At 40.2% G+C, this 15,612-nt stretch overlaps 1 protein-coding gene across 11 annotated transcripts in view; it reads left to right on the forward strand.

The window, feature by feature from the left end:
• LOC120568357 (adhesion G protein-coupled receptor L2-like) overlaps positions 1-14,231 on the forward strand; it is an 85,600-nt gene extending 71,369 nt beyond the window's left edge. For 4 of the 11 annotated variants that reach the window (XM_039815813.1, XM_039815815.1, XM_039815814.1 and 1 more), the window contains 7 exons: positions 591-657; positions 3,005-3,096; positions 4,271-4,439; positions 5,298-5,426; positions 7,326-7,422; positions 8,433-8,558; positions 12,220-14,231. In XM_039815813.1, the coding sequence (XP_039671747.1) occupies positions 591-657; positions 3,005-3,096; positions 4,271-4,439; positions 5,298-5,426; positions 7,326-7,422; positions 8,433-8,558; positions 12,220-13,082 (1,543 nt within the window). In that variant the 3' untranslated portion in view covers positions 13,083-14,231. Of the gene's footprint in view, positions 1-590; positions 658-3,004; positions 3,097-4,270; positions 4,440-5,297; positions 5,427-7,325; positions 7,423-8,432; positions 8,559-11,561; positions 11,616-12,219 lie in introns of all 11 variants that reach the window. The other 7 variants (XM_039815817.1, XM_039815819.1, XM_039815818.1 and 4 more) reach the window with 4 other exon arrangements.
• Positions 14,232-15,612: the final 1,381 nt, after the last annotated feature.

Consider the following 15,612-nt stretch of genomic DNA (forward strand, 5'->3'; position numbering starts at 1 on the left):
TGTGAGCAAAGCTGCAGCATTAATGAATGCGCTGGCTAGCAGCACTGACCTGCTGGGTTTTTATTCTTTGCATGTAGATAATTGCCGCCCTTGTCAGTTCGAAGTTTATACAGTTATCCCCTGGTCTTCATCCAAGCAGCAAGCTTTATGCTTTGTAAAACTGCAGTCCTCTAATTTATGGAATTTAAGTCAATGCTTTTTTCAAACTCCATTTTATTGCTGTAGTCTTCACTTCATTTCTGTTTCCTGGTGATAAACACAGACCGAGGTGCAATTCATTCTTAAACTTGTCTACAATACATTGTTTACTGTTCAGAGTCTTAGGTATACACAGTCAGACATCCCACATTTGTAGACTGTGAAGTCATGAGTCCAATAACCGCTGCTTTTTAGACTGCAGCTTCTCATGGCACAGGGCCAGCGCTCCCTCATGGTTGGGTTTTCTTCTCTGTGGTCAGAGGAGTCTCTATTCTGTTGCTGTGGCGTATTATCATCCAGCCAGCTCTGCTGGGCCCTGATCGATGTGACACAACTTTGTTTTGGCAATGAGATGATTTAATGAACTGCATATCATCTTTTACACCCTGTAGGTGCTGGCTGAGGGTTGATAACCATTTCATCTGGAGCTTCATTGGACCTGTAACCTTCATAATTGTGGTAAGTTGTAATGTTGTTTTGTACACGTTGATAGACCTTCTTCTTCTTAGAAAAAAACTTCCTTTTCTTTCAATACTTTAACCTTTGTTGATATTCAATACAGCTTTCAACTCCCCCCTCTTTCTCCCCTTAAAACCCTTTTTCTAAAAAAAACAAATTAAAAAAAAAAAAAAAAAAAAAAAAAAACACAAAACCAACCCCCCCCCTTCCTTCCCCCCCCTTCTTTTCCCCCCCCCCACCCCACCCCCCACAACACACACAAAAAAAAAAAGTTTAATTTTTTTTTTTTTTAATTTTATTTTTTTTTTTTTTTTTTTTTTTTTTTTTTTTTTTTTTTTTTTTTTTTTTTTTTTTTTTTTTTTTTTTTTTTTTAAAAAAAAAAAATTTAATAACATAAAAATCCGGACGTATACTTGTTTTTCATTTCAAAGGTTTAATATGGTATCAGGGCAGACTGAAGCACATCTCTTCCCTTTCCTTCGGTGGCGACAAGCCCTCTGGTGCTTAAAAGAGACATCCTGAAAGAATGTAAACCTCTCTGGGTGTACTGTATGGCTTGAATCACTTAAATGTGTTTCCTGGCTTCAGTAAAACTTGTTTCTAATAAGTTTTACTTATTCTTTCCTTTCCTCCATTCTTTCCTTTCTGTATTTTCTGGGGCTTATGTCCACAGTACATCAGGTCTGTTTGGCCTCCATCTTGTATAGGGATGGGCATCGAGAACCGATTCCTACTAGGAATCGTTTCAAAAATTATGATTCCATCGGAATCGTTTCTTTATTGGAATCGTTTGGAGGATTTGGTTTCAAATCTGATCATGGGTTCCAAATTTAACATGCGCAAGTTTTGGTTTCCGTAGCAACCAGACGCTTGTTGTGTTGCAGCCGTGGAGCACAGTAAGCGGTGCTCTAGTGTGGCTTTATTTTACATTGAAAAAGCCCCGTCAAACTGCAACCCACCTTTGAATCAAAATAAAACATTCCTCTTATTTGTGAAATAAGCATGTGACACGTTTCAAGTCCACCCCTCAAAGAATCGGAATCGATAATCGATAATCGATAATCAATAATCGATACGAACCGGAATCGAAAGGAAGAATCGGGATTGGAATCAGAATCGTTAAAATCTAAACGATGCCCAACCCTAATCTTGTATACTATGAGGATTTGCACTTTGGAAGACAAGAAACTTTCAGTGCCGCTAATGTTGAAGACCAAAGCTATATGAAGTAGACCAAAGAAGTTAACCTCTCTACGTTTTTTTTTTTCTCTTTTTGGAAGTTGGTGTATTTGTAAGATCTGCACCGAGGCAATACATTTTTATATTCCTCCCGGTAAAGGTATGCTGGTATTGAAGCTCACTATAGAGCCTGTAGATTAATCAATATTTTTGTCAATAAAACATAACCACAGGTGGTAGCAACAAGTGGTGGAATGTAACCAAGTACATTTACACGAGTGCTGTACTTAGGTACCATTTTCTACTACTCCACTACATTTCAGAGGGGAAATATTGTACTTATTACTTCATTATAATTATTTTACTGCTTACAAATTAAGAACACATGAAGAGCTTATAGAATATGATCATTTGTTATTGATTGAACTACCCAACATTTTATTCAAGTAGAGCCGAAATGACTTAATCGTTTAGTCAATTAATCGATTAATTGATTAGTTTATCGATAGATTTCATTATAGTTTAAGGCATTTTTCATGCAGAAATTCCAGACATTTCATGGAACCTGATTCTCAAATGTGAATACTTGCTGATTTTCGTTTCAATTATTCAAATGATTAATTCAAAAATATATACACGGTTTGAGGGAGACTGGGCTTTTCAGAGTGTGGCTTAAAGAGACAGGCGCTAAAACGGAGCGTTTCTGACAGACACGTTTATATTTAGACAGACAGTATGAGAAAAAGATATGTGATTTTTGAAGATTAAAGCATGTAAACATGTTCTAATAGAAACGTATGAATCTGAAATTAAGAATGTCTCCTTTAAATAAAATTATTAAAAATGAGCTCTACCTCAACCAAACTACACCAGTAAAATGTTGCTTACCCATTAATGGATGAGTGATAATAATGTAATGATATAATATATAATATTTTTTTCTACATTGAGTTTAATTTTATTTCTCTTAATACTTTGCATTTTCCTGATTATACTGTTGCATTTAAATGCTGGACTTTTACTTGTAATGGAGTATTTATTCAGTGTGGTATTAGTACTTTTACTTAAGTAAAGAATCTGAGTACTTCCTCCACCCGCTGTCAGCAACAGGAATTGGATGCCTTTCTAAGTGCAGGCTGTTAATCCTGATATGCGTCTGTTTTGACAGGTCAATGTCATCTTCCTGGTGGTGACGATGTTCAAGATGGTGAAGCACTCCACCTCCATGAAACCGGACTCGTCCAGGCTGGGGGGTATCAGGTGAGGGGTGTCACTCTGGGAGATTCTGTGGTTTGCTTGCTCTGAGACTGTGTGGGTGTGTTTAGTAGGGTAATACGCACCCTTACGGCTTTTGCTTCCCTCCTGGAATTGTAAAATCCTCATTTGACCAACACGTTTATTTGATTTCCTCTTTTCCTAACCCCGACAGGACCAATATTTATCCCTTTTAGATTTGATTTCTCTCCATATAGAGGGTGCCTTTTTTAGTTCATTTTATGATTTCACTATTTGCACTATGCAGGGTTGTATTGCCTTTTTATTTCTTCACAAGTGCATTTCTGACCTTTTGGTATCTTTTTGCTTCTATGTTGGAATAGTTTACAGGCTTGCTTGGAAGACCGCTTCAACCACATGCCTCGTAGATTTAAGATGGTAAAAATTGAAAAAAGCCCCCTCCCTCATCTTTCCGCTTCAAGTGGGCTGCATTTGCTCGCTAAAAAGACAGGTCCTCTGTCCATTTCTGTGCCTGGATTTTTATTCAACAATATGTTTGAGGGCAAGCCAACATATATTATGTGGGATTTGTAGGCAGACATTCAGATTCTGGTGCAAAACAAGGCATTGAATTGGCTTTCTGGTTGGTGTTTTTTAGCACACAGAAAGCCCACATTTGTGGAAACTCATTAACTGTCATAAATGAGAGTCTACCTCAGATCCACTATGTATTTAGTTTCTGTGTCAAATGGCAACTCGTGGAAAAAAAGGTGAAATAATTGGTTGCTCTTTGTGTGATTAATAAGAAAACAATCTATACTTGTTTAAAAAGCAAGTCTAATCAGCCATCACTCTCATCACAAACTGTTGTCCCATTTCTTCCCTCCTCACTGTGGCTCCCTTCTTTCTTGTCAATCAATAACGAATGGCCATCGTCATTGAAACTGACTGTGAAGTTATCTTATTTCCTCTAGGCTTTCCTGGAAGCCTCCAAGGAAAAACCTGCTGTGTTTGCAATCTCTTTAGCCAACCACTCCAATGAAGGAAACATTTTTTGACTCTGTGTCAAATACAGAATGCACATTCATCCTAAAACCAAAATATTTTTTTTAACAATCTGTTGTCCTGGAGCATAGAAACATCAAACCATGCCAAGATAAAATCGACTGCAACTTTGTTAGTTTCACTAGTTAATATCACTCTTCTTTCTCTTTCGCAGGTCGTGGGTGTTGGGAGCGTTTGCCCTACTTTGTCTGATGGGGCTCACATGGTCCTTTGGCTTGTTCTTCCTCAATGAATCGTCCATTGTTATGGCTTACCTCTTCACCATCTTCAACACTCTGCAAGGGATGTTCATCTTCATCTTCCATTGCCTCCTCCAGAAAAAGGTAAGATTTTGTCCTGTGCCACACATTATTAGTTGTTTAATTGAACAACAGATTTTAAATGAAGAATTAATCAACAAGTTGTTCATTAAGCAAAATGCAAAAACAAATAGCTTCTTCCAGCTTCTTAAATGTCACACACCTGAGAAATTTACAATTTTCTCAAATTGTATTGATTAAACAATTAATAAATTAATGAAAAAAAAAAGATAAATCTACAGTATAATGGGGCCGATAAATCAATTAGTCAATAGACAGAAAATTATTCAGCAGCTATTTTCATATTTAAATTAATCATTAAAGCCACACACTTTCTGCATTTCTTTGCCTTTTATTAAATTGAGGTTTTGGGGTTTTAGACGTTTTGGTTTAACAAAACAAGACATTTGAAGATGTCACATCACCATCATCATTTTTTTTTACATTTTACAGACAAAACAATTAATCGATATAGTGTATGAAAGTGCAAAGTGCGAATAGTGAAAGACAAAATAATCTGTAGATTAATTGATAATGAAAACTATCATTAGTTGCAGCCTTACTATCATAAAATTCTAAAATGACACTGCCAAGAATTTCCTGTTTCTTTCCAAATCTATCTAATCCTTGTACTGCAGATGTGGATCTGTAAATATTTATACTGTAACATTTTGAAATTTTACATGAGGCATTTCATGATATTTTATACATTTTTACTTAGCAAAGGTAACATCACAGTGCTTCCTCTCTGCAACATTTCAACATGTTATCATAGTTATCCCTTTTGGCATTTAAACAGCTGTCAGCTGGATGGCATTTGATAAAGATTTGTTGGGGGATGCCTGTGTGCTCAGTGGGTCCTGATCTTTTGTTCATCTGCAGGTCCGCAAAGAGTACAGCAAATGTTTCCGTCAGTCCCAGTGCTGCGGCACGCTGCCGCCTGAGGGCCCCCACAGTGCAGCCAAGACAGCCACGTCTCGATCCACGGCCCGCTACTCATCTGCAACACAGGTACGTGTACCCCGCCAGGAATCCGATATATTGGGGTTCAGGATTTTGAAAAAATATGTGTGAAAAGGTTTGGATGTAATTATTATTAATTCCAGCAGCCCCCTCACTCTCTCTCTCTCCATTTGTGCATGTATAGTTCCTGAGCGTGTGTGTGTGTGTATTTCAAGCCTGTGTGTAATGTGTGTTCTAACAACAGAGTGAAAAGAAATTGTAATTTCCCTTGAGGGATTAATAAAGTATGTTGAAAAAAAGAAAGAAAACTGATATACTATAGCTTCTTCTTCTGTGCCATAGAGCTTCGTTAGTGTTAAAAAGCTGTTTTTTTTCATTATCATCCGCACTGTAGTTTATTTTGAGTCAATCCCATTTACACAAAATTCTTGGCGTAAACACTCACTAGAGCACCAGATGTGCATTACTTTGCAGCTGAAAATGGTCCCCAATAAATGCACCATTTACTCCTACTTTAGTAATGTTTGTTAAAAACTACGGTGCCCAGATGTTTTAGGAAATGACTGAACATTGAGCATGAGTATATATATATTCATGACCCATCTTTAAGGATGTGTCCTTAGAAACAAATGGCCTTGTGGCTGAGAGCCACAGAGAGCCGGGGGAAGCTGGAGAGTATTGAGAAATAAGAAACCAACACATGTTGGTTTTGGTCGTTGCACAGGATTTGTTGACAGTAAGAAAAGTATAGGATGTCAGCCTTATCCTTTAGTAAAGGCTCAAAACAACACACTCTGCTCCGCCTTGGTTACAAAATGAAAATAAATATACTTATTAAGTGCCTTTTTATCGGGCATCAACCTCACGTTTACGCACGTATTGTCAAATTTCTTTGATTTGAAGCGCAAATAAACGCTTCAGGTTGCAGCTACGCTCGTGAGACGCGAGCCTGCACGAAGACAGCTGCATAGATAAAAATGAGAGCGTATTTTAGAAGCATTTTTTATGTCCGTCACTCGCCTGTCTCACCCTTCCAACACCCCCACCTTGTACCTTTTACCTATATTTTAGTCGCGTTTAGTATGGCGTAATATGTGATCTGAACTCTTTAACCAGATCTACATTGATTGATGAAGACTCACAGTCTGTCTGTGAGTCTTATTCACTACAGGCAGATTCCCCTCAATCGCTATGGTGGGCTGGGAAATAAAATCAATGAATTAATACAAACGCTATTGATTTCTTCCCATGCAGCCAACATGAAAACTAATTTGGTCTAGTACATTTCTGCTGTCAGTCAACCTGGCGAAGGCAGGTTAGCCAGCCGCTGTTCACTCAGCTCCAGGAGCTGCTGCTGACAGACGGCTGATATGCTTGCGGTCGAGACACCGAGCGACTTACTCTACAAGCCCTTGAACATAGGATGGAAGACAGTCAATATTAAATGCATGCCTGTAGCTTTCACTAGCAAAAAAAACATGGAATCCAAAAAAAGAAAAGAAATGCAGAAGCATCACATGAGCGCGGTGTTGTGGTGATGCGGTTATCGTCACAGCCCTACACAGGTCTCTAATCTCTTCTATTGTGCCTTTGTCAGATCTATTTTAAGAGCACTTTTGGGAATTTGTTGCCAGCTTCTTCTCAAACTATCCTAAAAAAAAAAAAAAAAACTGCTCTGGGCCGATCTCTCAAATTACAAGCTGTAAGATCCTTGGAGTATCCATTTTTGGTATCGGTTGGACCAATAGCACATGCAGGTCTTTGTTTCACCTTAGCAGGACGTGTTGATGTCATCAAGCAGGGGGTTAGTTGAATGTTGAATCTTCTTGAATACAAGTGTAGGGTCACAAAACCCAGGTAGCTACTCAATCCTCAGGGCCAGACGTCTTGAATAACATAGGGCACCATGTTGAGTCCTGATCAATGGTTGCTTTTCTCTCTACCCAGAGCCGCATCAGGCGGATGTGGAACGACACTGTGAGGAAGCAGTCGGAGTCCTCCTTCATCTCAGGAGACATAAACAGCACCTCCACCCTCAACCAGGGTAAGCAACCGTTTGTTCTGCCGCCACCAGAAGAGACACATACGCCGTTCTATTTGTGATGAAGCTCTGAATTCACAATAAACACTTCAATGGATGCAGCTTACATGGCTCTATGGCAGCTGGGAAAGATAAGACCCGATTTTATGTTGCATTTCTCTTAGTGTTAAGCAATAAAAAAAATGTTGCCTGTGTACTAAAGTTCACAGCATTTCTCCTGCACTTTCCTGCTCTGTGGGATCACGTATAAGGCGAGGAACAGAGATATAAGAGGTGTGATATTTAGTGTGGAACAAAATGTTGCTTATGAGGACTTGAGTTGAAATCCCAGCAACTCTGTGCGCCAGCCTCCCTAACCCGTTTTCACCCCAGAGTGATTGTCAGGATGGAAATAGAGGAGATGAGCAAAGTCAGGCTGAGGTCAGAGCAGGTTTTGGGAGTGATCCCAGCATCTCAGGCTGCAGACTGTGCCAGCGCAGATTTGGCTGTAGTTATGAGTTAATTTCATTTTTTTCTAAAAAAAAAAAAAAAACAAGCCAGCGCAAAGTTTCTCAGGGCTCCAACCAAATGACTGAGGATAGTTATTACATTCTTGAGATTAACACAAGCATGCTCAGGATGATAGGGATACTGTATTATTCATGGCAGGCCACTTAGACATGGTTTGTCTAGTGTCTCGACTGGATGAGTTTGTTTAGATGGATTTGTTTCACGTAAACACTGGAGTTGATTGTGTTGCTATGCTTTGGTCAACACTTGTCGTGGTAATATTGTTTGTCAGTTACATCAGCTGACTGTTTGGACCAATGTTTCTATGGCAGCTTTGTGTCCATAATAGAAGGCAGATGGATCGTGGGTCATAAATCTTTCGCGGTGTCAGATTTTGGACAGCAATTGTCAGTGTTTGTTTATGTCGACAGCTACCCAGCGCACCACCACAGACCAAGTACAGTACCTCAAGCTCTTTTTCCTCAACTGTTTTGTTTCCTCTCTCTCTCTTCCTGTTATTTCAGGGATGACTGGCAACTACCTCCTAACTAACCCTCTCCTTCGAACCCACGACACTAACCCTTATAACAACCTGCTGGCAGAAACAGTGGTGTGCAACACACCCTCTCCACCGGCCTTTCACTCCCCAGGTGCACATCCACTCTCCACTTTTATTTTTACATTGATTTGTATGTGTGTGTGTGTGTGTGTGTGTGTGTGTGTGTGTGTCTGTGTGTGTGTGTGTGTCTGTGTGTTTTTGAAGGTACAAGTATGGAACAGTTTGGAAAATACACTTATTTGCTTTCTCTGGGAGAGTAAGATGAGACGATTGATACCACACGTCTGTTAAATACAAGGCTACAGCCAGATAGCTTAGCTTAGCATAAAGACTAGACAGCTAGCCTGGCTCGGTCCAAAGGTAAAAAAAAAAGATTTGCCTGCCAGCACCACAATAATTAACACGTTATTTATTCTTGTTTAATGCATACAAAAACAAGAATTTTCCATTTTACGTAGGGGGTTATGTGCTGGACTATTTCTTGGCTCTGAGCAGTTGCTTGGCAACCAACAGAAACTCAAGAACATTACTGGTCATGGCCAAGAAATAGTCCAGCACATAATCCCCTGTAAAATGGCAAATTATCATTTTTACACTTCATTTTCTTGTACGGATTAAATAAACAAGATTTAACATGTTTCTTAGTGGCCAGGTGTTTCCCGCTGTTTCCAGTCTTTGTGCTAAGCTAAGCTAACCGGTGGCTGGCTGTCGCTTCATAGTAAACAGACAGATATGAAAGTGGTCTTAATCTTCTCGTTTAACTCTCAATTTTAAGTGTGTTAGATGTATTAAATACATGAAAAATCTCAAGGTTGTGGCTCTGACACAGCATGCATTATGCTGAGAGTAATATTTTCTAGATTTACGATTTTTTTCTTCTTCATTCACACCTCTGTATTTCCACTAGGTCTTATCTAAGCTAGTTTGTCCTTTGTAAACACAGAAGGAGATAAACTTACGTCAATGCTATCTTATCTCTTCTACTGAGCAGTCATATGGGAATTCCTCTCTGTTGAATATGAGCTTTACACGGCAGTCCGGATCATTTATGCTGTTTCCCTTAGTTCATGGATGATATCTTTACAACATGTTTAAATTGTCTTTAGCTTACTGCCAATAAGATCCATTTAAATCACATCAGTGCTTATGGTGACCTAGTTCACTAGCAGAGCAAAAGAAACCCAATCACAGAAGAAGAAAAAAAAAACAAGCTTGTGACGCAATGCGGGCAGAGTCATAGCCCTCAGATATTCCCAGGCATTTGATGATAAAAGAGAATTTACAAAAACAGCAGTATGGCAAAAGTGTGTAAGGAGAGGATATGCAGTAATGTATAGCTTTAACCCACTGCAGTCTTCACGGTCTTGTTTTGTGCTGCGAGCTCGCTTACAGCACAATAGGAGCACTTCACACTCAGAGATAACAAAGCAGGGTTGGGACCAAACAATGTCTGCAAAGAAAATCAAAGACTTCTTTTTTTTCTGTCTGTGAGCTCAGCAGCAGGCGAGCGGCTCAGATGCAGAAGTCAGTGTGTGTGCTCAGACAGCTTGTGCTTTATTGCCCAAACATGTTTACCTGCTTAATCATTGTACTAATTACATGTTAACATTGGAGTATCAGAGACAGATAAAAGAAAAGTGGTGATATTTAATTAGCGCGTAATATGAAATGTCAGCATAAACACCTCCTTTACCTACAGAAACACTTCCCTCTCCCCCGCGGCAAGCCACTGTGGAAGCAGTGACAACTAGGGGGAAAAAAAGTAAAGATTTAACATATGGAAACTAGTTTGAGGATAGCAGGCAACAGCATGACACACAAATGTCAAAACCTGGTGTGAAGATCACCAACCAAGTATGAAATAAGCACCGAGAGACTCTGTCAAGTTTAACATGAGCTTTTAAAAAAATGTTGCCTGCTATAGTCATTACATTTAGCTCCTGGAAACGGATGAGCGTGTCTTCTATTGTAAGTGTATTAATACTAAGTAATGCTCTGCAGATGTTCATGTGATGCAGTAAAATCGGTAAGGAGAACATCTTGGATGAATCTCTGCTGGAACGGTTCCCAGAGTGCAGCTGTCGCCGCGTCCAGTTGAATTCTGTTCACATGATTTCCCCCCTCTCCCGGTAGACAGTACCTGTCTGTAATAACATCACTGCCAGCGCATAAACAAATGCAAATTTAGAAGTAGGGTCTATTCAGAGAGGTGTCTAATAATCCTCCCCACCGCTCTCCTTTTTTTTGCCCTTTTGCTCTCTGGGCTCTTTTCACACTTTTTAGAAATGACTTTGATGTTGTTTTTGGAGCTTTTTTCCTACGTTGTTATCATGCGTTTTCTGACAAGTTCATTTGAAACGAAAATACTACAGTTTCCTCGTGTTTTTTTTTCTGCCTGTGACTGACAACATATCCCCTCACCCTGCTAAGTGTCAGCCTTTTACTTACAGGCTCACAGTGTACCCAGTAAATGAAATCCTCATATCAAATCAAAACAAGATCCCTTAACTGTCATCCTGCTGCTTGAGCTTAGACATCGGGCTGGACAAAATTAGAGTACTCCACTGTGTGTGTGTGTGTGTGTGTGTGTGTGTGTGTGTGTGTGTGTGTGTGTGTGTGTGTGTGTGTGTGTGTGTGTGTGTGTGTGTGTGTGCGTGCGTGCTTGCGTGTGTGTGTTTTGTTGACATAAAATTGATGTACACTTTAAAAAGGGAAAACCAATTGGCATTCAGAAAGAAATATTTTCATTAGGAAATGTTCCTTCTTTTACTGTAGACTTTTTTTCTAAAAACACCTTGCTTGCTGCTAAACCCTTTCACCTGCTGAGTCCAGGATTCAGTTGTCCTTGATTTTGTCCTTTAGCTCTCTCCAACTGTTAAACACAGAATTTTGCTGTCATTCTCCATCCACCTACAGTAATTTGAACAATACATCACATGCGCTAAATTATAGTTAATAGCAAGGACACAAAGAGTTGGATTGACTGAATCCAGGCTGGATGTTACAAGCTTTCCACTTTGGTCTTATTTCAGTGATTTTGTTGTTTCTGCTGCAATTGAAAAAAAGCATCTGTTTTACTTTTTTTGCACATCAGCTGTTCTTAGGCCAGATAGCCTGAGCAGACACACTTGATGTGAGTGTTGGCAAAGTGAGTCATTGCACCGTGCCTGTCTGTCGTGGTGTGTGGGGGTTGTTGCTGTGCTTGTGGGGCCCGAGTGCAGACCGGTGGCTGGCCATCTGTGTTCGACATTACTCTTTTGTCTTGCCTTCTTTTAACAGGTGGAATGTTTTATCCATTGTTAATGTCGCAACACTTTCTCATCAGCTTGTATTAATTTATTTCTTTTACTCTCATCCTATCTTGTTGCTTTTTGTATGCTGCTGTGTTGTTACCTGGTCATCAGCTACTTTATAGCGTGTTGCTGTACTATATTTTTCAGTTTCAAGTCATCTTTTGTTCTCATTTCTCCAATATTGTTCAGGATAATCTCTAAGATTGGCTTTGATGATATTCAGCCATAATGAGGATGGACATGGTGGGGAGCTGATTGGGGTTTCCTTTGAATTTTAAAACTTTTTGTATTTGCATTAAATTAAAATTAACCCAGAGATCAAAGAGCACAAGAGTGAAGTGTCCTGAGCAGTATAAAGTTGTATGTGGATGGTGTAGTGGACGCTGTTTTGTTCTACACAAAAGGCAAAAAAAAATAAAAAATCTAAATCTCACGCGCTCTTTTTGCCTTTCCTTGCAGGACAGCACTCTCTGAGCAACAGCAGGGACATCAGTGCCATGGACACCCTCCCCCTCAATGGCAATTTCAACAACAGCTACTCCCTGCGAGACGACGACTATGAGACTGTGGGCGTCAGAGCCCCGGGTGACCTAGGGGGCCTCAACCTGGATGATGTTGCCTTTGAGAAGATGATCATATCTGAGATTGTCCACAACAACCTAAGGCCCCGCGTCGGCCATAAAGGTCGCGACGCCCCGAGGGAGCACGACAGAGCCTTGCCTCCGCAGACCAGAGTGACAGTTGACCGCGGTGGGGGTGGGAGCGGCAGCGAGGATGACGCCATCGTGGCGGATCACGCCGAGGCCTCATCCCCCCAGAGAGGAAGTGGAAGAGGAGGCCACGCCACCCTGGAGCTGCTCCTGCACCCCCACCACAAGGAGGCGCTGGAGGCCCCCCTCCTGCCCCAGAGGACTCACTCCCTCCTCTACAGCGCCCAGGAGGCCCCCAGGCGCCTGGAGCAGCAGGGCGGCCATGGCTCTGAGACTGTTACTGCAGTGGAGGACATGGGCTCCCATTCACCCAACAATAATAGAGACTCCCTTTACACCAGCATGCCAAACTTGAGAGACTCACCCTCGCCCCCAGCTTCACCATACCCCCCCGAGGAGGAGGAGGAGCTCTCCCCCTCAACTCGAAGCGAGAGCGAGGACGCGTATCATAAAAGCATGCCTGAGCTCGGCGATGCGCCTCCGCCCCTGTCCTACTACCACATAAACCGAGGCACCAGCGACGGATGCATCCCCCCACCCAATAATGAAGACTGCGCACAGGAAGGAGAGGCACCCAGCGACGGACAAATGCAGCTTATTACCAGCCTCTGAGCCGGCCCTCTTTGTTTGCACAGGTTTTAACAGATGGGTACTTTCAGTTGATGTCAAGAGAGCCGGCAAGTCTGGCTGCACACTCCACATGCCCTTCCTGTTAGGACAGGAAGTGAAATGTTGTTGGGTGGGAAAAGGAATGAAGAAATGACTTTTGCGCACAAATCCCATTAACACACAAAACACATCCATCCGAGGCCAGACAAATGTGGACTGTGAAAGCTCTGCAGTTGGACTAAAGAGGTGCAGAGAATAACACACAGGCCGCTGTGTCAGAGACAAGTCTGGCATTTCTATTGTACTGTGCTGTTGAAGAATAAGGGATGAAAAATACTCCAAGCAAAGAACTATGAAACTCCTGACATATTCTTGGGGGTCTTTGCAGAACCAGGGTCTTTTTAGTCATGAAGTACAGAACAAGAACTAGTGTGGCTCCACTACACAGTCAGGACTGTAAAGTAAAGAAACCACTAATTCAGACTCAGGCCTTATATTTTCTCTATTGCACATTTAACTGTTGTTAAAGTAACAGCTAAAGAAAATATATTTTGCTGTACCACTAGTGTAAAAAGTCAAAAAAAAAAAGTACGAAGAAAAGAAACGGCAACCATTCAGTAGTTAAGCCCTTTCAATGTTAATAAGATTCTTCAGACAAGGTTAATCAAAATGGTGGAAATGTGCTTTTTCCTCTCACACTTGACTCGTTGTAGTATGTTTGAATATGAAAAAAAAGTTTGGAGAGATATCAGTCCATATGAAATCATGCTCACGTCTCTGCTTGTGAAGTGCTTTTGCTTTCATGAATGATGAGTTTTTGCCAGTAGTATATTCCTTAACACCAGGCCATGCACAGATTTGGAGTGAATTCGAAACTTGTGTAATTTATTTTACTTGAAAGAAATTGTCAGGTTTAAAGACTTATGTGCGCATCACTGCCATATTGCAGTTTTTGCGGACATATTTCATCCTTTGACACTAATTAATTTATTAACTGAACTATACAGAAAAAAAAAACATGGTTGGAAAGTGTGAAACGTTGTTGCAGCACTGATTAGTTCATTTTATTTCTTTTGTAAGAGCCCATCATCAGCTGATATTTAATTCAACTCCTGTTTGATATCAAATAAATGTGAAATTTTTTCTTGTTCACAGACGTCTGGCTGCTTATTCACATTTTGCATAAAGATCTGCTATGATCTGAACATGTGGGGAAATGGCGATAATTCATGTTTTTGTTAATTTAAATCTCATAAAAAGACCAAAACTAACAATGTGTTTGTCCGTCCCAACTTTCCCCAAACTCACCCGTTCCTAATGAATATGTTGATCTTTAAAAACTGGCCACCAATACATACTTTGATTTAAAAAAAAAAAAAAAGCTAAATCATTTCTTTACTCAACAGTTTGTTTTTTCATAAACTTTACACAAACAGGAATAAATAGTGTTTTTGTTGGGGAATATTTTTAGCTGCGCTAGTGAGGAGTTACAGCAGTAGGATACAATCTAAATAAACTGCAGTGCCCATGTTAATGTAATGAAGGAAAATATCACACCATTTAATACTGAACAGCACAACACTTAATTTCTATTAACTTCCATCACTGCCACAAAAACAAAATGCCCCTTAATCATTGCTTAAGCCAAGGCGGTCAAATAATAATGTATACGTTATTAATCCCACAAGGGGAAATTACAATGTTTGTGGAAGAAAGAAATGTCAAAGGAACTGTCAGTACGAAGTTTCTTTGTCAATTCTCATTGAGATTTTAACACAACAATAACGTCAAATATTCTCTACAGCTGATGAATGATGTTAAATAGGGAAACAGAAAATGAACAGAAAAAAACAAATACATGTACACAATACAATAAATGAATGTACATAAGGAACTCAGTTTTGCACCCTGTGGTGTTAATGTGGTTTAAAAAATGAGGAGTTACACCTGTAAACCAAAATGTGACAGCATGTGATAGATTGCAGTACAAATGAAACATGTCACTAATTGAATGTAATGATTCATCTGTTGTTAATTCGTTTTATGACAATACTAAATTAATTAAACCTATGTCACATTTATGTTTCAAAAGTCGTGACTGTTAGCTCAGATATTTTGCATGTGAGGATTTATCGACAGTAACTAAAATATACAATATCACCGGCCTCATCCTTTAACTGCCATTGTACGAACACACTATGCCAGTAATTATGTAAGTTTAACAAGATGTACCCTAATCGTTTCTGATCGGTGTCTAAAATCATTCCATGTGCTGAACTGTAAGCACATCATCCAAAGAGGAGGCAGAGTGGATGAGACTGACATCAGAGATTTAGCAGATTTAGCGCTTGATATGTCTTTCATCCGTGGCTTTCCAGGAGTGTCCCGCTCCAACTGACCACACACACACATTCAGCAGACAGTACAGTACTTGCAGGCGCTGTAGGATCTGGGTGGTGCACTTTATTAGTTGGAGCTGGGTGCCAGTTTGCTGTCAAGAGACTTGACGCAGAGGCCAAGACAAAACCCTGAG

The sequence above is a fragment of the Perca fluviatilis genome, chromosome 11 (genome assembly GCF_010015445.1).
Source record: "Perca fluviatilis chromosome 11, GENO_Pfluv_1.0, whole genome shotgun sequence".
Classification (NCBI taxonomy): Eukaryota; Metazoa; Chordata; class Actinopteri; order Perciformes; family Percidae; genus Perca; species Perca fluviatilis.